This window comes from Heterodontus francisci, chromosome 7 (assembly GCF_036365525.1).
Source record: "Heterodontus francisci isolate sHetFra1 chromosome 7, sHetFra1.hap1, whole genome shotgun sequence".
Taxonomy (NCBI): Eukaryota; Metazoa; Chordata; class Chondrichthyes; order Heterodontiformes; family Heterodontidae; genus Heterodontus; species Heterodontus francisci.
The window spans coordinates 60,600,260-60,625,303 of record NC_090377.1 but is presented as its reverse complement, the minus strand read 5'-3'; the positions used below and the strand labels follow the sequence as shown (position 1 = coordinate 60,625,303).

At 41.7% G+C, this 25,044-nt stretch overlaps 1 protein-coding gene across 5 annotated transcripts in view; it reads left to right on the top strand.

The window, feature by feature from the left end:
* The window catches only part of tanc1a (tetratricopeptide repeat, ankyrin repeat and coiled-coil containing 1a), a 291,461-nt gene that overhangs the window by 151,423 nt on the left and 114,994 nt on the right, over nucleotides 1-25,044 (top strand). For all 5 annotated transcript variants that reach the window (XM_068035280.1, XM_068035279.1, XM_068035278.1 and 2 more), the window contains one exon: nucleotides 12,030-12,152. In XM_068035280.1, the coding sequence (XP_067891381.1) occupies nucleotides 12,030-12,152 (123 nt within the window). The remainder of the gene's footprint in view (nucleotides 1-12,029; nucleotides 12,153-25,044) is intronic.

Below are 25,044 nucleotides of genomic sequence, written 5' to 3'. Positions count from 1 at the left end.
GGCCTGATTTTGGGATATTAAATTAATCATTCTACGTGACAGACCTTATTGGTGGCACAGTGGCGGAGTGGTTAACACCGCAGCCTCACAGCTCTAGCGACCCGGGTTCAGTTCTGGGTACTGCCTGTGTGGAGTTTGCATGTTCTCCCTGTGACCGCGTGGGTTTCCGCTGGTTACTCTGGTTTCCTCCCACAGCCAAAGACTTGCAGGTTGATAGGTAAATTGGCCATTGTAAATTGCCCCTAGTGTAGGTAGGTGGTAGGAGAATTGTGGGGATGTGGTAGGGAATATAGGATTAATGCAGGATTAGTATAAATGGGTGGTTGTTGGTCGGCACAGACTCGGTGGGCCGAAGGGCCTGTTTCAGTGCTGTATCTCTCTTTGACTCTGTGACTGTATTCCTCAGGCCCAAGGTCTTAGAGCTCTGACTTGGGGATACCTGTTAGTTGCCCTCAACTGTTTCAGCTATTTAAGAATGTAAGGTTTCTGATAACTGGGACTTCCATAATAATACAGCTTTACCTTTCCTCCATTATTGATGTGTGTCAACCTACTGAAATTGTATGGTGAGTCAATATCATGAAGAAAGTGTAATACTTCGGCTAGTCTGCTAATGTCCTGAGAGATTTTAAGTTTTTTCCCCCCATGCTGTGAAGCAGCAGATGGGCTATTGTGATTGATGTAAGAAAAAGAAGTGAGATTCTTGTGGAATGGTAGGAAATCTTTCATCAAATGTTGTCAGATACAGCACTGGTGGAGGGAAGGGGTGTTGCGGTTGCCATGACGGAATCTCCCTCCCTAGTTGCTAGGAACAGCAAGTGCGAAGCAGGGCATGAAGCGTCCAGGAGGGAGCAAGATGTCACTGAGAGAGCAGGTAGAAACAGCAAGTGCGGGGCATAAAGAGCCTGTTCCATGAGAGTGGCAGGAAACAGCGGGAGCAGAGCGGGGCATAAAGAGTTCAGGGAGAGAGGGTGAGAGTTCTGAGAGCGGCGGGAAATAGTGGGATCCGAGCAGGGCGTAAAGAGCCCAGGAGAGAGAGGGCGGCAGGAAGGTGCAGGGCTAGCTGCTCCTGCCGCCGCCAGTCTGTAGGTTCCGAGCCGGCGCTGAAAGAAAAATGGAGGTGCGTCATTACAGAGAAGTAGGTAGGTGATTGGCTGGTGAGTATTTCCTTGTTATCTTATCTAACTAAACTAGGTGTGCCTTTTTTTTTGAAATAAGGTTTATTACTGCTAGTAAGGTGTATTAACAGTATTAATAAGGTTTATTAGCATTAGTAAGATTTAGTAATAAGATTTGTTAGTGTTGGTAAAGGTTTATTAGCAGTAGAAAGGTTATTAACTAACAGATAAAGGAATGGCAGGGCTGCTCCAACCTCTAGAGTGCACATCCTGTGATATGTGGGAACTCCAGGATGCTACTTGTATCCTGGATAACCATATATGCAGGAAGTGTAATCAGTTGCAGCAGTTTGAGCTCCAGGTTTCGGAACTTGAGCAGCAGCTGGTGTCACTGTGGTGCATCCATGAGATTGAGAGCTTTGTGGATAACAGATTTATCGATGTGGTCACCCACAGCTTAAGAGTATGCAGGAAGAGGGGGAATGGCTGATCGCCGGACAGTCAAGAAGAAACAGGCAGGTAGCGTAGGAGACCCCTGAATGTGTCTTGCTCTCCATCCCTGAATGTGTCTTGCTCTCCACCGGTATTCAGTTCTGAATACTGAGGAAAGTGGTGGTTCATCTGGGGAGTTGAAACCAGAGCCAAGGCCATGGCACCACGACTGGCTCAGCTGCACAGGGGGCAAAAAGAATACTGGAAGAACAATAATGATAGGAGATTCGATAGAGGAACAGACTGGCGTTTCTGTGGCCGCAGACGTGAATCCATGGATGGTGTGTTGCCTCCCTGGTGCCTGGGTCAAGGATGTCACTGAGCGGCTGCAGAGCACCCACGGGTGGGGTGAACAGTCAGCAGTCGTGGTCCACTTTGGTATCAACGACGTAGGTAGGAAGTGGGATGTGGTCCTACAGAAAGAATTTAGTAAGCTAGTAAGAAATTAGCAAGCAGGACCTCAAAAGTATCAATCTCCAGATTACTCCCAGTACCACGTGCAAGTGAGTATAGAAATAGGAGGCTAGTGCAGAAGAATGCGTGGCTGGAATGATGGTGCAGGAGGGAGGGCTTTGGTTTCCTGGGACCTGTACAGGCCATTTGGTTTGCACCTGAACAGAGCTGTGACAAATTTCCTTGTAGGGCGATTTGCTAATGCTATTGGGGACCATTTAAACTAACCTGGTAGAGGTTTGGGAACCAGGAGGACATATCAGAGAGGAATACCAAGGTAAACAGAATACTGGTAGAGATTGATAGCACAAGAGTAGGTAATAGGTTATTAGGTGGGGTCAGCGTAAGGAAGAAAGTAATAAAGTCTAAATCAGGGTTAATGTGCGTGTATGTGAATGCCCATAGTGTTGCTACTAAGATTGGTGAGTTACAGGAGCAGATTGACATGTGGAAATATGATGCTGTGGGTATAACAGAGACCTGGCTCAAAGAAGGGCAGGACTGGGTATTAAATATTCCTGGATGCAAGGTGTTCAGGAAAGATGGGAAAGGGAAAAAAGGGGGATGAATGGCGGTATTGATTAAGGAGAGCATTGTAGTGCTGTCGAAGAAGGAGGTCCCAGAGGGGTTGAGGACAGAATTTATTTGGCTAGAGCTAAGGAACAAAAAAGGTGCAGTTACATTGCTCAGTGTTGTCTATAGACCATCAGCTAGTGGGAAGGACGTGGAGGAACAAATTTGCAAGGAAATTACAGAGAGGTGCAAAAGTTAGTGTATTTATAATCGGGGACTTTAATTATCCAAACATAGACTGGGATAGTAGTGTGAAGGACAGTGAGGAGCAAGAGTTCCTGGAGTGTGTTGAGGAAAATTTTCTACAGTTATATGTCTCTAGTCCAATGAGAAAGGAGGCACAGCTAGACCTGGTTCTTGGGAATGAGGTGGGAAAATGGATCAAGTAGGTGAACATTTAGGGGACAATGATCATTGCATCATAAGGTTTAGGCTGACTCTGGAAAAGGACAAAGAACGAACCAGAATAAGAATAATTAATTGGGGGAAAGCCAGCTTCAGTGGGTTAAGAACGGCTCTGGGATGAAAAAATTGGAGTCAAAAGTTGACAGGAAAAACAGTAGCTGAACAATGGGCTACCTTCAAAGAAGAGAGCTTGGGCACAGTCAAGATATGTTCCCTCAAAGGGGAAAGGTAGGGTAAAACAAATCCAGAGCTCCCTAGATGACAAAAGAGATAGAGATTAAGATAAAGAAGAAAAAGTGTGCTTGTGATAGATGCCAGGTAGAAAATACAATTGAGAACCAGGCTAAATTTTGAAGGTTCAGAGGAGAAGTGAAAAAGCAAATAAGAGAAGCAAAGAGAGAATATGAAAAGAGACCGGCAGTTAATATAAAAGGCCATCCCAAAGTTTTCTATAGACACAAACAGTAAAAAAAGGTGGTAAAAGGAGGAGTGGAACCAAAAAGAGGATTTGCGCATGGAGGCAGAGGGCATAGCTGAGGTTTTAAATGAACGCTTTGCATCTGTCTTTACTAAGGAAGAAAATGCAACCCAGGTAATGATGAAATAGGAGGTAATTCAGACACTAGAAGAGTTTAAAATTGATGAGGAGGAGGTATTGGATAGGCTGTCTGTACTTAAAGTGGATAAGACACCAGGACCGAATGAGATGCATCCTAGGATACTGAGGGAAGTGAAGGTGGAAATTGAGACGGTACTGGCCATAATTTTTCAGTCCTCCTTAGATTCGGGGCTGGTGCCAGAGGACTGGAGAATTGCAAACTTTACACCCCTGTTCATAAAGGGTGTAAAAATAGGCCCAGCAACTACAGGCCAGTCAGTTTAACGTTGGTGAGGTAAATTCAAGAAAGAATAGTTCAGGACGAAGTTATAATAGTCGCATGGACAAATGCAGGTTAATTAAAGAAAGCAGCATGGAGTTCTTAAGGGAAAATCATGTTTAACTAACTTGCTGAAGTTTTTTGAACAGAGAGGATTGATGAGGGCAATGCAGTTGCTGAGGTATACACGAACTTCTAAAAGGCATTCGATGCAGTGCTGTGCAACAGACTTGCTCGCAAAGTTATAGCTCATGGAATAAATGGGACAGTAGCAACATAGGGAATTGGCTGAGTGACGGGACGTTTTTTGGGCTGGAGGAAGGTTTGTAGTGGAGTTCCCAGTGGTCAGTGTTGGGACGTTTGCTTTTCCTGATATTTATTAATGACCTAGACGTACAAACATATGAATTAGGAGCAGGAGTAGGCCACTCGGCCCCTCGGGTCTGCTCCGCCATTCAATAATATCATAGCTGATCGGATTGTAACCTCAACTCCACATTCCTACCGATCCCGGATAACCTTTCGCCCCTTAACTATCTACCGCTGCCTTAAAAATATTCAAAGACTCGGCTTCCACCGTTTTTTGAGGAAGAGAGTTCCAAAGACTACCAACCCTCTGAAAGAAAAAAATTCTCCTCATCTCTGTCTTAAATTAGTGACCCCTTATTTTTTAAATAGTGACCCCTAGTTCGAGATTCTCCCGCAAGAGGAAACATTCTTTCCACATTCATCCTGTCAAGAACCCTCAGAATCAAGTTGCCTCTTGCTCTTCTGGCTTCCAGTGGATACAAGCCTAGTCTGTCCGACCTTTCCTCATAAGACAACCCACCCATTCCAGGTATTAATCTAGTAAACCTTCTCTGAACTGCTTCCAATGCATTTACATCCATCCTTAAATAAGGAGACCAATACTGTACACAGTACTCCAGATGTGTTCTCACCAATGCTCTGTATAACTGAAGCATAACTCCCTACTTTTGTGTTCAATTTTCCTCCAATAAGCGATAACATTCTATTAGCTTTCCTATTACTTGCTGTACCTGCAAACTAACCTTATGCGATTCATGCACTAAGACACCCAGATCCCCCTGCATCTCCGAGCTCTGCAATCTCTCACCATTTAGATAATATGCTTTTTTATTCTTCCTGCCAAAATGGACAATTTCACAGTTTTCCACATTATACTCCATTCGCCAGATCTTTGTCCACTCACTTATTCTAACTTTTTCCCTTTGTAGCCTCCTATATCCTCTTGACAACTTATTTTCCTTTCTACCTTTGTGTCATCAGCAAATTTAGCAACCATACTTTTGGTCTCTTCATCCAAGTCATTTATATAAATTGTAAAAGGTTGAGGCCCCAGCACTGATCCCTGTGGTATGCTATTTGTTGCCAACCAGAAAATGACCCATTTATGCCTGCTCTTTCCTGTAATCTAGCCAATCTTCTGTCCATGCCAATATGTTACCCCCTACACCATGAGCTTTTATTTTCCACAATAACCTTTGATGTCATACCTTAACAAATGCCTTCTGGAAATCTAAGTACGGTACATCCTCCGGTTCCCCTTTATCCACAGCACAAGTTACTTCCTCAAAGAACTCCAATAAATTAGTTAAACATGATTTCCCTTTCACAAGCCCGTGTTGACGCTGCCTGATTACCTTGAATTTTTCTAAATTGCCTGCTATAACGTTTTTAATAATAGCTTCTGACATTTTCCCTAGGACAGATGTTAAGCTAACTGGCCTGTAGTTTCCTGCTTTCTGTCTCCCCTTTTTGAATAAAGGCGTTAGCATGGCTATTTTCCAATCTACTGTAACCTTCCCTGAATAGAGGGAATTTTGGAAATTTGAAACCAACACATCAACTCTCTCACTAGCCACTTTTTTTAAGACCCTAGGATGAAGTCCATCAGGACCTGGGGACTTGTCGGCCTGCAGCTGCAACAGTTTGCTCATTATCACTTTCCTGGTGATTGCAATTTTCTTGTTCCTCCCTCCCTTCCATTTTCTGATTTATAGCTGTTTCTGGGATGTTACCTCTATAGTGAAGACAGATGCAAAATACCTGTTCAATTCATCTGCCATCTCCATATTTTCCATTATTAATTTCCCAGACTCATTTTCTATAGGACCAAAGCTCACTTTGTTAACTCTTTTTAAATATCTATAGAAACTCTTACTATCTGTTTTTATATTTCTAGCTAGCTTTCTCTCATACTCTAACTTTTCCCTCCTTGTCAATCTTTTAATCATTCTTTGCTTTTCTTTATATTCTGTCTAATCTTCTGACCTGCCACCTATCTTTGTGCAATTATATGCTTTTTCTTTAATTTTGATACTATCTTAACTTTTTTAGTTAACCATTGATGGTGGGTGTTCCCCTTGGAATTTTTCTTTCTCGTTGGAATGCATCTATTATGTGTATTCTGAAATATCCCCTTAAATGTCTGCCACTGGATCTCTATTAGTCTATCTCTTAACCTACTTTGCCAGTTCACTTTTGCTAGCTCTGCTTTCATGTCCTCATAATTGCTCGTATTTAAGTTTAAAATACTAGTCTTAGACCCACTCTTCTCTTCTTCAAATTGAATGTAAAATTCAATCATATTATGATCGCTGCTGTTTAGGGGCACCTTCACTATGAGGTCATCAATTAATCGTATCTCGTAGCACAGTACCAGGTCTAGTGTAGCCTGCTCTCTGGTTGGCTCCAGGACGTGGTGTTCTAAAAAAACTATCCCAAAAACTTTCTATGAACTCCTCATCTAGGCTACCTTTGCCCATCTGATTTTTCCAGTCTATATGTAGATTAAAATCCCTCATAATTATCGCCGTACCTTTCTGACAAGCTCCCATTATTTCTTCCTTATATACCCCATCCTGCCATGTGGTTACTGTTTGGGGGCCTGTACAGCACTGCCACAAGTGACTACTTGCCTTTTATTATTTCTCATTTCTACCCAAACTGCCTCTACATCCTGGTTTCCTGAACTTAGGTCACCTCTCTCTATTGTGTTAATACCATCATTAATTAACAGAGCCACCACCCCCCCCCCCCCCCACCCCACCTTTTCCGAGCTTCCTATCCTTCCTAAATGTCATTTACTTTTCAATATTCAGGTTCCAATCTGTCATTTTGCAGCCACGTCTCTGTAATGGCTATCAAATTGTATTTGTTCATTTCTATTTGCGCTATCAGTTCATCGGTTTTCCTTCAAATGCTTTGTGCATTCAGATACAGAGCCTTTAGTTTTGTCCTTTTATTAGTTTTGTAACCTCTAGCCTTATCTGCTGATTTACTCTTAGATTTGTACTCTCTGTCCCTTCCTGTCATGGTCTGTTTATCATTTCCTATATTAAAACCTTTCTCTCTTGCCTTACCGCACCTTCCCAAATTTGATCCCTTGCCCCTGCTATTTAGTTTCTCTGCCTCCCTAGTTATTTTTATTTTTTTATTTATTTATTTGGAGATACAGCACTGAAACAGGCCCTTCGGCCCACCGAGTCTGTGCTGACCAACAACCACCCATTTATACTAATCCTACAGTAATCCCATATTCCCTACCATCTACCTACACTAGGGGCAATTTACAATGGCCAATTTACCTATCACCTACAAGTCTTTGGCTGTGGGAGGAAACCGGAGCACCCGGCGAAAACCCACACGGTCACAGGGAGAACTTGCAAACTCCGCACAGGCAGTACCCAGAATTGAACCCGGGCCACTGGAGCTGCGAGGCTGCGGTGCTAACCACTGCACCACTGGCTTGCTGGAACACTGGTCCCAACATGGTTCAGGTGAAGGCCATCCCAACGGTAGAGCCCCCACTTTTCCTAGTACTGGTGCCAGTGCCACACAAACTGGAACCCACCTCTGCCACACCAGTCTTTGAGCTGTGCATTCATTTCTCTAATCTTATTTGCCCTATGCCAATTTGCATGTAGCTCAGGTAATAATCTCTGGATTATCTTTGAGGTTCTGCTTCTTAACGTCCCACCTAGCTCCTCACATGGACTATGCAGAACCTCTTTCCTTGTCCTGTCTATGTCATCGGTACCTACATGGACCACAGCGGCTGGATTTTTTTTTTATTCGTTAGTGGGATCTGGGTGTTGCTGGCTAGGCCAGCATTTGTTACCCATCACTAAATGCCCTTGAACTGAGTGGCTTGCTAGGCCATTTCACTGGACACTTAAGAGTCAACCACATTGCTGTGGGTCTGGAGTCCCATGTAAACCAGACCAGGTAAAGACTGCGGATTTCCTTCCCTATAGGACATGAGTGAACCAGATGGGTTTTTACAACAATCAACAATGGTTTCATGGCCATCATTAGACTAGTTTTTTAATTCCAGATTTATTAATTGAATGTAAATTACACCATCTGCTGTGGTGGGATTTGAACCTATATCCCAGAGCATTAGCCTGGGTTTCTGGTTTACTAGTCCAGTGACATTACCACTACACCACCGCCTCCCCCTCTCATTGTAAATTCTTCTCCAGCCCTGAGCAGATGTCCCGAACCGGGCAGCCAATGCAGCCTTCTAGACTCTCGCTCTTTGCTGCAGAAAGCAGTGTCAATTCCCCTCACTATAATGTCCTCAACCACCACTACTTTCCTTTTTGCTCCCCCGCTTGAATAGCTTCCTGTACCATGGTGCCATGGCCAGTCTCCTCATCCACCCTGCAGACCTTGCTTTCGTCCACACAGGTTGCAAGCACCTCAAACCTGTTTGACAATTGCAAAGGCTGACGCTCCTCCACGACTGTCTGCTCAGTCCCTTTACCTGCCTCACTCACTGTCACAGCCTCTTGTCCCTCACCATTGGCCAAAACAGATGACCCTATTCTAAGGGGCGTGACCGTCTTCTGGTACAAAGTGTCCAGGTATCTCTTAACTTCCCTTATGTTGCGCAGTGTCTGCAGTTCAGCTTCCATATCAGTACTCCTGATCCGGAAGTCCTCCAGCTGCTTGCACTTTCTGCAGACTTGTTTGTCCTGGATTGCATGGCGTCCAGGAGATCCCAATTCCACAGCTGTGACACAACACCTGTCCTGCCATTGTTACTTATGTTATTTAGTTAATTTACATTAATTACTATCTTAATTAACTTAGAATAACGCCAATGTGTTACTATGATTTACTGTGCTTATTAAATGCTAGTACCGCCTACAACTAAGAGTTACATGTTTGATAAATACACAGATATGTGTTTTAGGTAGTTATTTTAAAGTATTACTTTTTATTTTTAGATCTTCCCTAACTCCGGTGCCCTAAGATGGCTATTAACACACTGTCCCTTACATTAAGCACTTACCAGCCAGTCAGCTTACTAATTACTAAACTTGACTAACAATAATAAAAGCTTACAATTACTGTTAAATTATCTGCCTTTTGAAAGATAAATGAGAAAAATAGCAAAGTACTCACCAGCCAATCAACTTCCGACTTTCCTGTGATGTAACATTTCGAGTTCCCGCCTTGTTTTTAAACTGTGTGTGTCTCTCTCTTTCGATAAGCTCTGCTGCTCCCGGAGTTCCTGCGCTGTTTTTGAATTGTCTCTCTTTCTCTCCCGTGTGCTCTGCTGGTCTCAGAGTTGTCCTGCTGTTTTTAAACTGTTTGGTGTACAGGGCACAATTTCAAAGCAGAGGGACCTGGGTGTATATGTGTTTAAGTCATTGAAGGTGACCAGACAGGTTGAGAGAGCGGTTAATAAAGCATGCAGTATCTTTGGTTTCATTAATAGAGTACAAACTGTCCAGGTACCTCTTAACTTCCCTTATGTTGTTGAACTTCTATAAGACAGTAGTGCGGCCTCAGTTAGAGTATTGTGCTTTAGGAAGGATGGCAAGGCTTTCGAGAGCGTGCAGCAAAGATTCACAAGAATGGTTGCAAGGATGAGGAACTTCAGTTATGAAGATAGATTGGAGAAGTTAGGACTGTTTTCCTTGGAGGAGAGAAGGCTGAGAGGAGATTTGATAGAGGTATTCAAAGTCATGTGGTGTCTGGACAGAGTAGATGGGAAGAAACTGTTCCCACTGGTGAAGGGATCGAGAGCGAGAGGGCACAGATTTGAACTAATTCGTAAAAAGAAGCAAAAGCAACATGAGGAAAAACTTCTACACATGGCGAGTGGTTAAGGTCTGGAATGCACTACCTGAGAGTGTGTTGGAGGCAGGCTCAATTGAAGCATTCAAAAGGGAATTAGACTGTTATCTGAAAAGGAAAAATGTGCAGGGTTACGGGAGAAGGCAGGGGAGTGGCACTAGGTGAAATGCTTATTAGGTGAGTTCGTGCAGAAGCAATGGGCCGAATGGCCACCTGCGCTGTAACAATTCTGTGATTTGTGTTTTTTTTCTGCGGAACAAAGTGCACTTGATGGATCTAGTGTTCATTAGTATTGCCTTTTATTAACATTTTTGGGTTTTTTTAATATCAAACTAATGACTGCTGAGCTGACATACAAAAGTTTTTATTTTCACTCGACAAAATATCAAAAGATTGGAAATAGTATTATATTGTTCTGGGTTCTTAACAGCTTCGGAACAACACCTTATAAAACAAGGTGCCCTCCCTGCGGGCTTGGGGTGGTGGACCCTCCTTTGTGGGCAATTTGTGGCCCACAGAGGACCTACATCAGGAACAATTCGAGGCCTATGCAGTATTGCAGTTGCCACTGCTCCCACTCAGCTATCAGCCCTCTGACTTTAAAGTCTTTAAAGTGACAGGGATCCCGTCTCTTGAAACTTTGATTTAAAAAGACTGGAGGATCGCACCAGGAGGGGGTGGGGCACAAAAAGGCAGAGGCAAGGGGAAATTATAATGTAAAAATTAATAACAGCTGAAAATGCAAAAATATTGTGTTATCAACCCTGTAGCACCCATTTCACTATTGTCTCATTATATGCACTATGATATATGTGCATAAGGGGTCTTGGTATATGAAAAGTAAAAGGTAGGATTGAAATTGTGATGGTAATCCTTGTTTTAACAGAATATTGATGCATTTGTGTTTTATTTGATAAATGTATGCGTTGTCACTTTAAAGTTGTACTAAAATACTACATTTTTCCTTTATCGCAGTATGCATTTCTTGCTATAGTAGTATAAATTTTAGTTAATGTAAATTATAGTGGAGCTTTTTTTTTTAAGAGGGGTAGCTTCAGTTCATTTTTTTTATTATTGAAGTGCTCCTAAAGTTAAAAGAGCTGCTGATGTCTGGAACAATGAAAGAAAAAGCTTCAGTTTTGTATGCTGAAGTAGTCTGTGAAAATTGTTAATGTAAGCTCTGGTTGAGAGCAGTCTGATGCACACATAACAGGCTGATGTAGCAAGCAGGGATGCCTAACTTGTATGCATGGCCAGCTTCCCTGCATGTCTTTTACTTTTCTCATTCATTGCACCAGTGAAGGAAGAATGCCTGTCTACTGTTGTGCTCCTGATTAATTTCAGACGGACAGCTCAGTACCTGCGTAAACCATGATTAACTAGCTTTATATTGTTGTAAAATACCAGTTCTTTTAAGGGGCTTTCAGAATTTAAGGGCATTGTTATTCTGTTGCCTTGACTAATCAACTATATGAAGAAATAAATTAATCCTCTGTGCTATGTTTTGTTTTGGGATACTGGCATCATTACAGAGAAAGTGCCAAGTGTAATTACAAGTTGAGTACTGTCAATGTCTGGATTAAATCACTGGTGCAGAAGAACCATTTAGATATGCAGCAATTCTGTGCCATAAAATGATCAGGGTTTGACTAAAGAATTCATGACTTGTTGGACCCTATCAAGGGAAATGGCTTGTAAGGTCCTACCCATTGCTTTCCCATCTGCTACTTTGCAGTGTTAGATGTGTAAGTATGGAATTGACTTTTTTGTGAAGTTGTAAATATTTTGATTAAAATGTGAAACTACGGAAATTGAAATTGTTGCCATATGCATTGTTAATGATAAAGAAGAGCAACTGCGTTTAAGGGATTAATTTGTAATGTCAATAATCAGTCTATCATTTTTGGTCTGATTGGCACAACATATCTTGAAAGATTCTTGGGTATGGTTTTGACTGATAGTGATTTTGCATGGTTTGACCTTTTTGTTGTCACAGCAACTAGTTCAGCAAAGCTGGAAGATTTGAGTTATCTGGATGAAAGGAGTACACCTCTTCGTACCTCTATTAGGATGCCTTGGCATAGCACAGCTGGAGGACGAGTGCAGCAAAATGTAAAAGGTGTGGTATTGCAATATATATGCTGTTTATATATTTTTAAAGCAAATCACAACTGACTTTAAAGGTTAGAAATGCTGCATTATGGTTCATTACATAACTTTAAACAATTATCTCATGTTTTTCAAATTTTAATTACTTTAAGACCTGAAAGTTATAGTAGATAAGCCTCAGATAGAAACAAACTTATTGGTGCCAGTATCATATGCAAGTGATTAATTCCATTGTTTTTCTCTCTTGGGCTCAAGCTGAAGTGGAAAAAATATCTGCATTGTCCTACTTTGAGTGTAATATTTTAATGCATAACATCCTGCTGTAATTGAATATCATTGTCTGAAACTAGTAGCTCTTTAACTTTCTGTAAGGGAAAACAATCAACTGAACTAGACCAGGAATTAGAGTTCTCAATTGGAGCAAGACCAATTTTACTAAACTGAGGAGTGATTTAGCGAAAGTGGACTGGAAACAGCTACTGGAAGGTGTCAGAGCAGTGGGAGGCGATTCAAAGGGTTCACAGTAAACATGTTCCCACAAAGAAAAAGGGTGAAACGGTCAAATCTAGAGCCCCAAGGATGTCAAAGAGCTTACAGGGTAAGATGAGGCAGGAAAGGGAAGCTTATGTCCGACACCGTGAACTCAATACTACAGAAAGCCGAGAGGAGTATAGAAAGTGGAGGGATGAAATCAAAAAGGAAATTAGGAAAGCTAAGAGAGGGCATGAAAGAATATTGGCAAGCAAAATCAAGGTGAACCCAAAGGTGTTTTGTCAATATATTAAGAGTGAGAGGATAACTAAGGGGAGAGTAGGGCCCATAAAAGACCAAAAAGGTAAACTATGTGTAGGGGCGGAAGATGTTGGTATGGTTCTTAATGAATACTTTGTGTCTGTCTGTCTTCACAAAAGTTGGGGACGATGCAGATATTAAGGAGGCAGAGTGTGAAGTATTGGATATAATAAACATAGGGAAAGAGGAAGTATTAAATAAAAACAAGAAATGCTGGAAATACTCAGCAGGTCTGGCAGCATCTGTGGAGAGAGAAACAGAGTTAACATTTCAGGTCAGTGACCCTTCATCAGAACTCTATTTTTGCAAAGGTTATAAATGTAATAGGTTTTAAGCAAATAAAGTGGGGGTGGGGCAAGAGATGACAAAAGGCCAAGGTGTTGGTAGAACAGGGTCACAGAGAATAACTGACCAGAAGGTCATGGAGCAAAGGCAAACGATATGTTAATGGTGTGTTGAAAGACAAAGCGTTAGTGCAGAGAGGGTGTTAATGGACAGAAAAATGAACAGCCCTGGCCCAAAACACAAATATGAAAAAAACAGTGGGCAGGCACGTGGTAAAAAAAAATGAATGATGAAACAAACTAAAATAAAATAAAAATAAAAAAATAACTATAAATAAAAAGGGGGGCCCGGTCATGCTCTGAAATGATTGAACTCTGTGTTTAATCCGGCAGGCTGTAGCGTGTCTAATCGGTAAATGAGATGCTGTTCCTCGAGCTTGCGTTGATGTTCACTGGAACACTGTAGCAAGCCCAGAACAGATATGTGGGCATGAGAGCAGGGGGGTGTGTTGAAATGACAAGCAACTGGAAGCTTGCGGTTATGTTTTCGGACTGAGCAGAGGTGTTCCGCAAAGCGGTCACCCAATGTACATTGGTTTCCCCGGTGTAGAGGAGACAACATTGTGAGCAGCAAATATAGTATACTAACTTGAAAGAAGTACAAGTAAATCGCTGCTTCACATGAAAGGAGTCTTTGGGGCCTTGGATAGTGAGGAGAGAGGAGGTAAACGTGCATGTATTACACCTCCTGCAATTGCATGGGAAGGTGCCGTGGGAAAGGGCGAGGTGTTGGGAATAATGGAGGAGTGGACCAGGATGTCATGGAGGGAATGATCCCTTCGGAATGCTAACGGGAGGGGAGGGAAAGATGAGTTTGGTAGTGGCATCACACTGGAGGTGGCGGAAATGGCAGAGGATGATCCTTTGGATGTGGAGGCTGGTGGGGTGGAAAGAGAGGACAAGGGGAGCTCTGTCACAGTTCTGGGAGGGAGGGGAAGGGGTGAAGGTAGAGGTGTAGGAAAGTGGATGAATCACCAGGCTCGGATGAAATGTATCCTAGGCTGTTAAAAGAAGCAAGAGAAGAAATGACGGAAGGTCTGAACATAATTTTCAAGTCCTCACTGGTTACAGGTGTGGTGCCGGAGGATTGGAGAACTGCTAACGTTGTACCTCTGTTTAAACTTGATTGAATTTTTTGAAGAAGTAACAAGGAAGATAGATGGGGGTAGTGCAGTTGATGTGGTCTACATGGATGTTAGCAAGGGTTTTGACAAGGTCCCACATGGCAGACTGGTTTAAAAAAAACATTTTAAAGTGATTGGTAGAAAAATTAGAGGGGAGATGAGGAAAAACCTTTTCACCCAGCAGGTGATGGGGGTCTGGAACTCACTGCCTGAAAGGGTAGTTGAGGCAGAAACCCTCAACTCATTCAAAAGGAGTCTGGATATGCACCTCAAGTGCCTAATCTGCAGGGCTACAGACCAAATGCTGGAAGGTGGGATAAGAATAGGTGGATCATTTTTTGGCCAGCACAGACATGATGGGCCAAGTGGCCTCTTTCTGTGCCTTCAACTTTCTATGATTTTAACTATATTTTTCAATGTTGTAATTCTTTTAAGTTCTGGTTGTCTTGTAGCATTTTTAATGATGCCCATGACTCATTGGTCATTCCTAAAGCGGTGCTGAAATCTATGAAGTTTTAATATTTCAAAGATGCTAGTAACAGGATTATGGGTAATTTTAACCATTGAAATAGTTAAATGGAATAATCAACATTAGTGTAAGTGTCGTGCATCTGAGGTCAGCAAAAAAAATTGAAGACGGCCAGAAAGAGAGGGACACATTTATAGGAAGAGAAAGATACAACTTTTATTTTTCAATTTTGCATTTAAACAGCACCAGGGGAGAGATCAACTAATTTGTTTACAAACTGAGTATGCTCTGTATGAACTTCCTTCACATTGAAGTTGATATATTTTATCCATTTTGCAATACAAACAGTGATCTTAAAAACAAAAGTAAAACTGGGTAGAAAGAAAATCATGAGAAAAGTGGAAAGAAAGTTGCACGGTAATGTAACATTAAGAAAGTTGATGGTGCAAAGCCATGTAAATGAAAGTTGAAAGAATGTGGATAGGTGACAATGATTAAAAAACGAAATAAAGCAGGTAGGTGGGAACAAAAGGGAAGAAGTGTGCACGATTACAGTGCTATGATTTTACAGGTTACATGATTACTTTCCATAATGACACTTTTCCCCATATCTAAATCTACAAATGGTTTTGGATCCTCCCTCTCCCAGCGTGAAGTAATTTAGTAGCGCCTGTTCTGTATATAAAATTATTTTGGAGTCTGTTTTCTAAACACTGTTGTTTGCCTAGGTTTCTTGCCATTTTTCAAATTAAAATTATGGCCCTAAATGTATAAAATTACAGTAGGGATTGATAACCAGTTAACTTGGATATGTTTGCATGCTCTATTGTTAAACCCTGCAATAAGAACATTAGAACTAAGAGCAGAAGTAAGCCATATGCCCTCAATCCTGCTTTGTCATTCAATAAAATCATGGCTGATCTGATCTAGGCCTCAACTCCACTTTCCGGCCTGTTGCCCATAACCCTTGACTCCCTTACAATTCAAAAATCTGTCTATCTCAGGCTTGAATATATTCAATGACGTGAATCCACCGCTGTCTTGGGCAGAGAATTCCAAAGATTCATAATTCTCTGAGAATAAATTCCTCCTCATCTCTGTCTGAAAGAAGGAGACCCCTTATTCTGAAACTGAGCCTCCTAATTCTAGATTCCCCTACGAGGGGAGTCATCCTCTCAGCATCTATCTTGTCAAGCCCCCTCAGAATCTTATGTTTCAGAAAGATCACCTCTCATTCTTAGTTGAGGCACCCCATTAGTTACAGTTTGCCAACCTAAAAATGACCCATTTATCCCGACTCTTTGTTTCCTGTTAGTTATTGCCCCCAACACCATGAGCTCTTATCTTGTGCACCTTATGGAACCAAATGCTCATTCCCCTTTATCCATCCTGCTCGTTACATCCTCAAAGAACACTAATACATTTGTCAAAAATGATTTCTCTTTCATAAAACCATGTTTACTCTGTTTGATTGTATAATGATTTTCTAAATATCTACATACTACTACTTCCTTAATGTTGGAGTCCAGCATTTTCCCAATGACAGATGTTAGGCTAACTGGCCTATAATTTTCTGCTTTCAGTTTCCCTCCTTTCTTGAATAGGGGCGTTACATTTGCAGTTTTCCAGTCCGCTGGGACTGTTTCAGAATCTACATCTACATCAGTGCATCCACTATTTCTGTAGCCATTTCTTTTAAGAACCCACAATGCAGGCCATCAGGTCCAGAGGACTTGTCAGCCTTTACAAAAATATGAGTTAGGAGCAGGAGTAGGCTATTCGGCCCCTCGAGCCAGCCCTTGACATTCATTAAGACCATGGCTGATCTGATTGCAGCCTCAACTCTATTTTCCTGTCTTTTTGCTATATCCTTTGATTCCCTTGTCAATCAAAAATTTAACTCACCCTTAAAAATATTCATTGACCCTGCCTCCACTGTTCTCTGAGGAAGAGAATTCCACAGACTAACAACTCTCAGAGAAAAAAAAAATTCCCCATCTCCGTCTTAAATTTTTAAACTGTGTCCCCTAGTTCTAGTCTCTCCCATAAAGGAAAACATCCTTTCAGCATCCACCCTGTCTAGTTCCCTCAGGATCTTATATGTTTCAAGGTCACCTCTCATTCTTCTAAACTCTAATGAATACAGGCCCAACCTGTCAGACCTTTCCGCATAAGATAACCCCTTCATCCCAGGAATCAGTCAAGTGATCCTTCTCTGAACTACTTCTAATGCAATTATATCCTTTCTTAAGTAAGGAGACCAAAACTATATACAGTTGTGCAGATGTGGTCTTCCAAACACCCTGTACAGCCGACGCAAAACTTCCCTACTTTGATATAGCACTCCTCTGGTGTTATGAAAGTGCTTCCATTTTTTGTTAACTTATTTTTTGAGGACTTGGGTTTTAAAACTGAAAAGGATTCCATAGGTGCTGGACTTTGTTTTCTTTTTTAAAAGAAGTCATTGTAAGCTCTTTTGAACTTGGTTTGTAAACAACCCTTACTGGAAGTCACCTGTCTTCAGATAAGTACCCAGCAGGGGCTTTTTGACCTGGGGAGGATGTTTACCGAGAAGTGGCAGGTCAAGATTTATAGGGGTCAGGTGGCTTAACTCTTGAGATATTGTTTTTGGTTTTGCTTTGGACAGTGAGTTGGGGTGTGGCGTGTTTTGAAAGGAGTTTTGAAAATCAGCCTGCCAAGGACAAAACCCCAGCTCAGTCTTTTCCATCTTTTTGAAAAGCCTGCCAGCTTTTCTATCTCTGTGGAAAAGCCCTGCGCATTCGCGATAACCGAAACCCTTGATGCGGCATTCCACCTGAAAGGCCTGCCAGAAACCCCTGTTGCTGAGTTTCTCCTGGAAAGCCTGCCAAATTGAGCCTCAACGTCGCCTGAAAAGAACTGTTGAGGAAGATCCCAGTGACAGCCGTCTATGCGTGTTTGGGAGGCAGATGAAAAAGGGACAACTGACATCTTTACGTATCTTTTTTTTCAAGAATTAGCAAGTATTTAGCCAAAGTATTCTTTTTTGTCTTTGTTTGTAACAGACCTCTGCAGAGAGAATTTCTGTATTTTTTTTCAGTGTGTGTGAGTTTGTGGAGAATTTAAAATGGGGAACTTTCATATTTCAATCTGTGTGTTCATGCTTTGTTTCGTCACTGGTTAAGTCTTGTTTTTACAATAAACTGGTAATTTTGCTGTTTATTAAAGAGACCTGGTTGGTGTATTTTATTCTGGGATAAAAAATAGAGTATATGGTTGACCGCATCGGTAACTGGGTAAACATTTAAATAAATGTTGTGACCTGTGGAGAAGTGGAACTAGAAAAAAACAATGCTCTTCTCTCACCTCGGTCGTAACACTTACAATAAATGACAACATTCTATTTGCCTTCCTAATCACTTGCTGGACTTGCATCCTAACTTTTTGTGAATCATGTACCAGGACACCCAGATCCCTCTGTACCGTAGAGTTCTGCAATCTCTCTCCATTTAAATAACATACTGCTTTTCCATTCTTCCTGCCAAAGTGGACAAGTTCACATTTTCCCACATTATACTCCATCTGCCAAATTTTTGCACACTCATTTAACCTATCTATATCCCTTTGCAGGCTTGTCCTCTTCACAACTTACTCTCCTACCCATTAGTTTGCCTAGTACTTTTGATCTATTGATGGTGATTGTTTTAAGTTCCCCCTCTCTTATGCTCCCTGATATTCTATTATTATTGGGATGCTTTTACAGTCTTCTATCGTGAAGACTGATGACAAAATATTTGTTCAAAGTCTCTGTCATTTCCTTGTTTCCCATGATTAATTCTCCAGTATTATAAATGTTTACATTAGCTATTCTCTTCCTTTTTATAAGCTCTTACTGTCTGTTTTTATATTTCTTGCTAGTTTACATTCATAATATATTTTCTTCCTCTTTATTTTTTTAGTCATCCTTTGGGAAAATTTTAGAAGCCAGCAATTTTCTGGTCTCTTCAAATGTTCTGTGCAGCTTGGTGTTCCTCTCTTGTATTATCTCCTGGTTTTCACACCTCTGCCAAGTTAGTTCAAACTATCCCCAAATGCACTAGCAAATTGCTCCGCAAAGAAATTTGTCCCAGCTCTGTTGAGGTGCAACCTGTCCGACCTGTACAGGTCCCACCTTCTCCAGAACTGATCTCCATGTCCCAGGAATCTAAAGCCCTCCCTTCTGCACCATCTTTCCAGCCACGCATTTACTTGCACTATCCTCCTATTTCTATTCTCACTTGCATGTGGTACTGGAAGTAATCCGGAGATTGTTACTTTTGAGGTCCTACTTGCTAATTTCTTACTTTGCTCACTAAACTCTGCAGACCCAGATCCCTTTTCCTACCTATGCCATTGGTACCAATGTGGACCATGACTGCTGGCCGTTCACCCTCCCTCTTCAGGGTGCTTTGCAGCTGTTCAGTGACATCCTTGAACCTGGCACCAAGGAGGCAACACATCCTCCTGGATTCACATATTTGGCCACAGAAATGTCTGTCTGTTTCCCTGACTATCAAATCTCTTATCCCTCTTCCTTGTACCTGCAACCCCCCAAACAGCTGATCCACCCCTGGTGCCATTGCATTGGCTCTGGCTGCACTCGCCAGATGAACCATCAACCTAGTGGATTCTGTCCTTGTCCCCTCAAGGACATTCTCTGTTTCCAACTCTACAACATCTTCCCTAATCAAGTACTGCCACCCCACCTCCCTTTTTTCCTTCTCAATACTTTTTGAACACTTTTTATATCCTTGTATATTAAGTGCCCAGTCCTTGACAATGTTGAAAATGCTGGTACCTTTAATTAACCAGGACTTAGTTCAGAGTTAATAGAAAGCAGTTGATGCTCATTGCAGCTTCTATTCAAGGGCTGGGTTTTTCCCCAGTCAGTGAAGTTACTTCTGAACAGGGAGTTCGTCCAGAAGGGAAGAGTGGACTGTACTGTGGATTGTACTGAATTGTACTGAACTGTGGATTGAGAATAATGCAGTTGTGGATCACAGACTGTCTCTTGCTTCCTGATTTTGGTGAATGGATTGGTCATGGTAGCAGAAGATCAACTTCGACCTCTTCAGGTGGGAAAGTAAAGAAAAAAAGTAATTTCTTTTTCTGACAAAAGCAAAGCTCCCAGCGGCTTTTAAGGTGAAATGGCTGAGTCACTCTGCAGGCTCTCAAACTATGATTACCCACCAGTCTTTTTGGAATTGGAACCATACGAACAATGGAAGAATGAGGTGGCAATGTGGACTCGGTCACTTCCCTAACCAAGAGGAAGCAAGGTATGGCCTTGGCTTTGTCTTTACCAGTAAAAAGTAAGATTAGAAATAAAGTATTTTCAGAACTGGATGTTACTGACTTAGATACCGAAGAGGGATTGCCAATTCTAAGACAATTTATGGACAAGATTTACAAAAAAGATGATTTCCTGGAAGCTTATGAGGCATGGCCTTTTGATAAATTTATCAGTCCATGGAAGAATATGTCATGGAATTTGATAGGTTATATAAAACACACAAAAAAAAATTCAATCCAGAAATTCCTGACTCTATGCTTGCATTCAAATTGTTAGATTGTGCACAAAGCTCATATATGGATAAACATTTGGTTTTGACGGGTTCAATTTCATGGTAAAGATTTTCTTTTTGAGCAAATGACTGCTGCCTTAAAGAAATTTTTGGGAAAACGATAGTTTCCAGCTACCTATATGTCACAAATTGGAAATTCTGCAGTGATACAGAGAATGGTGGACTGCATGATTACTGGCTCTCAAAATCGATGGGGGCCTAGTTGCAGGCTCTTGTACAAAGAGGGAGTTGCTGAAAGACGTTCTGAAGTGGGTCGTACTTTTAATAGATTTGTGGATCGAAACAAAATGCAAGATTGGGATGATAGCTGAAAGCAAATGAATCCTAGAAATGCCCGGGGAATGATTAACAGGTTTTTTTCGGTGTGAGTCACTACGCAAAAACCAGGAATCGAGAATTTGAAGTAACTCATGAAATGGACTGTTCTTCTGATGAATATGATAAGGATGAACGACATAAAAATATTGTATTAGTGACAGAAAACTGAAGTTGGGCCATGAGCATCTTGGTTGCCGATTCATTCAATTGTGCGGTATTAGATCGTGGCTGTACTTCAACAGTGTGTGGGGTCGATTGGCTAAACTGTTACTTGCAAACTCTTGACAAGGACGATAATAATACATTGACTTCTTTAAAGAGAGTGGTCCTGCCGTGTGAAATAGCAAGAATGCGTCATTTCATCAGCAGTGATGTGGTTCAGAGTGATATACCATTATTGCTAAGTAAGTCTTCGATGAAAAAAGCGAAGATGAGATTGGACACGGAGAATGACAAAGCATTTGTCTTTGGTAGAACTGTAAATTTACAATTCAATGGATCAGGACATTATTGTATTCCATTGAGGAAACACAGTGTTTCTCACCGAGAAGTTCAAGAAGTATTGATCTCTGGAGACAAGAGTCTGGCTAACGAAGAGAATTATCTGGAACTTGCCCAGACAATTTGCCCATCGTTTGTCACAAAAGTTAAAGGTACTGCTGAAAGATGCCGGAGTTGTGGATAAAAAATATGACTGCCTTGTTGAACAGATCACATCTCAATGTGACATATATGTATTAAATATTGGAAGACACCCCCATTCCAGGTTGTAAGTGTCCCATTAGCTGGCAATTTAATGAAGTGGTGGCTAGGAACCTGAAAGGTTCAAAGTATTTATTTGTTACATTTTGTAGATATGGCAACGAGGTTCAGTATATCTGTGGTATGAAACAACAAGGACAAACAGATGGTCGTGGATAAAGTTATGGAAAAGTGGGTTGGCACGGGCCTCGGAACACCAACAAAATTTCTAAGAGATAATGGAGGGGCATTTGAAAATGACGAGTTTAGGGACATGTAAGAACTTAAATATTGTAGTTATAAACACGGCTGCAGAAAGTCCATTCGACAATGGCTTGTGTGAAAGAAATCATGCGATAGTTGACGAAATGGTACACAAGATACTGGCGGATCAACCAAACTGCAAGCTGCAAACAGCTCTGGCATGGGCAGTACATGCAAAAAATTCTTTACAAATGATGGGTTTGGGGGGAGAGGGGGGTGGTATAGACCATACTAATTCGTATATGGCCATAATCCAAAATTGCCTTACATACAATGTGATGATCCTCCAGCCCTAGAGGGAGTGACTGTTAGCTGTACTTTCTCCGCCCACCTAAATGCGCTACATGCCGGCAGGAAAGCATTTATCAAAGCTGAAGCATCAGAAAAAGTTTGGAGAGCATTAAGACATCACATAAGACAGTCTGGGGAAGACTTTAGTTCTGGTGGCCTTGTTTCTTATAAGAGAGAAGACCATAGGGAATGGAGAGGTGGGGGAAAAATTATAGGATGTGACAGGCAAACTCTAGTAATAAAATATGGGAATTAGACCATAAAAGCATATTCTTCATGGGTCATAGGGATGCGTTATGAATTTTCAAACACTGAGAACGTGGGAGAAGGTGACGATTAGGAGGCACCTTGTACATTGCATACCCATGAATTCTGCAATTTTGAGCCAGAGGGGCAGGATCTGAGAACTCAAGAAATAGATACTGATACACTTGCTGATCATGGAGAACAAGAAAAAGCAATCTCATCCAGGGATCATTTGCCTGACGTAGGTTCCTGGGTGTGTACCGGCCAGAAGGGTCAGATGACTGGAGGGAGGCTGTGATAGTTGGACAAGCAGGGAAGTCTGCGGGCAAATACAAAAATTTGTTAAATGTCCAAGAAGAGGGACAAGAAGTGAAGGCCATGAATTGGCAAAAGGGAGTTCAAGGATGGAGAAGGAAAAAACGTAGTTCAAGTTCAAGTAATGATTCAGGTGATACGTCCAGGAGGAGGAAAAGATCACGTACAGTGGAAAGGACCTCTAGTAGACATTCTGATTGGAGTAGTCCAGAGAGACCTCAACAAGAGAGAACAGACTGCAGCCTGACGAAGAGTCAGTGTAGCATGGATAGTGCATAGTGTTCTCGGAAAAAGGACAGAAGCAGAAGTCCCCGTGATCGAGAGGTGTTTGTAGCCGCTAATAGATTAGAAGATAGGGTGATAAGAGAGGCTAAGCTAAGAGAGTTAGAAAGTTGGAAAGAATTTGGGGTATATTCAGAGGTTATGGATAGAGGCCAACCTGCTCTATCACACAGATGGATCTGTACAGAAAAGGTCCTACCAGATGGGACCTATAAGGCGAGGGCTAGGTTGGTGGTCTGAGGTTTTGAGGAGTGCTTGGGGGGAAATAAAGATATCAGGGTAGACTCTCTCACAGTGGGAAAGGTGATTTTGAAAATCTTTTTGGCCATTTTAGCAACCTATTCTTGGAAGTGTAAGTCCATAGATATCAAAGCGGCTTTCCTTCAGGCTGATAAAAGCAAAATGTTGCAGATGCTGGAAATCCGAAATAAAAACAAGAAATGCTAGAAATACTCAGTAGGTCTGGCAGCATCTGTGGAGGGAGAAGCAGAGTTAATGTTTCAGGTCAGTGACCCTTCATCAGAACTGGACCCTTCATCAATCCCCAGATCTGGACCGAAAGATGCGGCTGGTTCCAAGGATGAAATGGAAATGGAACAGCTGCGGAGTCTTGTCAGTCAGTTGGTAGCCACATGGACAAGATCAGATGCAAGTTTTGATGTGCTAGAACTTAGCCTTGTGATGAAAAATCCAAATGTTGAGGACATCTTGAGGGCGAATAAAACTTTTAAAAAAATTAAAAATAGAGAAGTGTATGCTGAAGTGGGTGATGCCAAAAATATGAAATTAATTATTTTTAGTGATGCCTTGCATGCAAACCTTGGTGATGGATTTTCCAGTGCAGGAAGGTTCGTGATATTCCTTTTGGAAGAGAATGGGAAAAGTTGCCATTTGGTATGGGAAACCAAGAAGATAAGAGTGGTGAAGACTACACTAGCCGCTGAAACTCTTGCACTTGTTGATACTGTTGACGTGGCGTTCTATTTGTCCAAGATCTTGGAGGGAATGTTATGTCTTAAAAAAAAGACTGAAAGGACAATACCAATAGAATGTTACATAGATAATCAATCCCTGTGGAATAATGTACATTCTACAAAAAGTGTAAACGAAAAAAGGCTGATAAACATAGCCAGTTTAAAGCAAATGTTGGAGAGGAAAGAAATCTCTAAGCTCAGGTGGGTAAACACTCGTCATCAACTATCTGACTGTTTCACTAAGAGGAATGCCTCTACCGAAAAGTTGTTGAAGGTTCCAGAAGGAGGACACCTCGCTATGTAATGTTTGGGGATCTGATTTTTTTTATATATACATATACCTCTTGCCTGCAAATATGGTTATTATTTTCTTAAAAAAAGGGATGTGACAATGTTGAAAATGCTGGTCCCTTTAATTAACCAGGGACTTACTTCAGAGTAAGTAGAGAACAGGTGATTCAGGAGAGCAGGATTTTTCCCCAGTCGGTGAAGTTACCTCAGGGAGAGGGAGTGAGTACAGAAAGGAAGAGTGGCAACAGGTATTTGTACTGAACTGTGGATTGAGAAGAACACAGTTGTGGATCACAGACTGTCTCCTGCTTCATGATTTTGGTGAACGGATATCTGCCAACTGATTAGTCCTCACTACTGTTTAAGCCCCGTTTCCATTATTGCCACATCATATTAATATTTTGCTATTTGTGCTTGTAGCAAACCAACCTTATTCATACGTTGTGCGCTTATGTACATGCATTGTAATCCTGTCTTTGCGTTCCTCGTAACCCTTCTCTGTCCACTCCTATCTAATATGGAAGTACTCTCCTCTCTAGTACTGTCCAGCACACACTCATTATGCTCCTTATTCCTCTTTTCTACTTGTATATGCTGGTGCCCATCTCCCAATTTAGTTTAAACCCTTCCCAACCACACTAGTGAATGAATCTCCTGGGAGAACATCGGTCCCAGTCCTGTTGAGGTGCAACCCGTCCTTTTAGAATAGGTGCCTTCTACCCCAAAACTGACCCCAATGCCCCAAGAATCTGAAGCCCTCCGTCCGGCACCATGCTTCAAGCCATGCATTGATCCTCCCTATCTTCCTATTTCTGCTCCCACTACCTTCAAAGTCCTACTCTTTAACT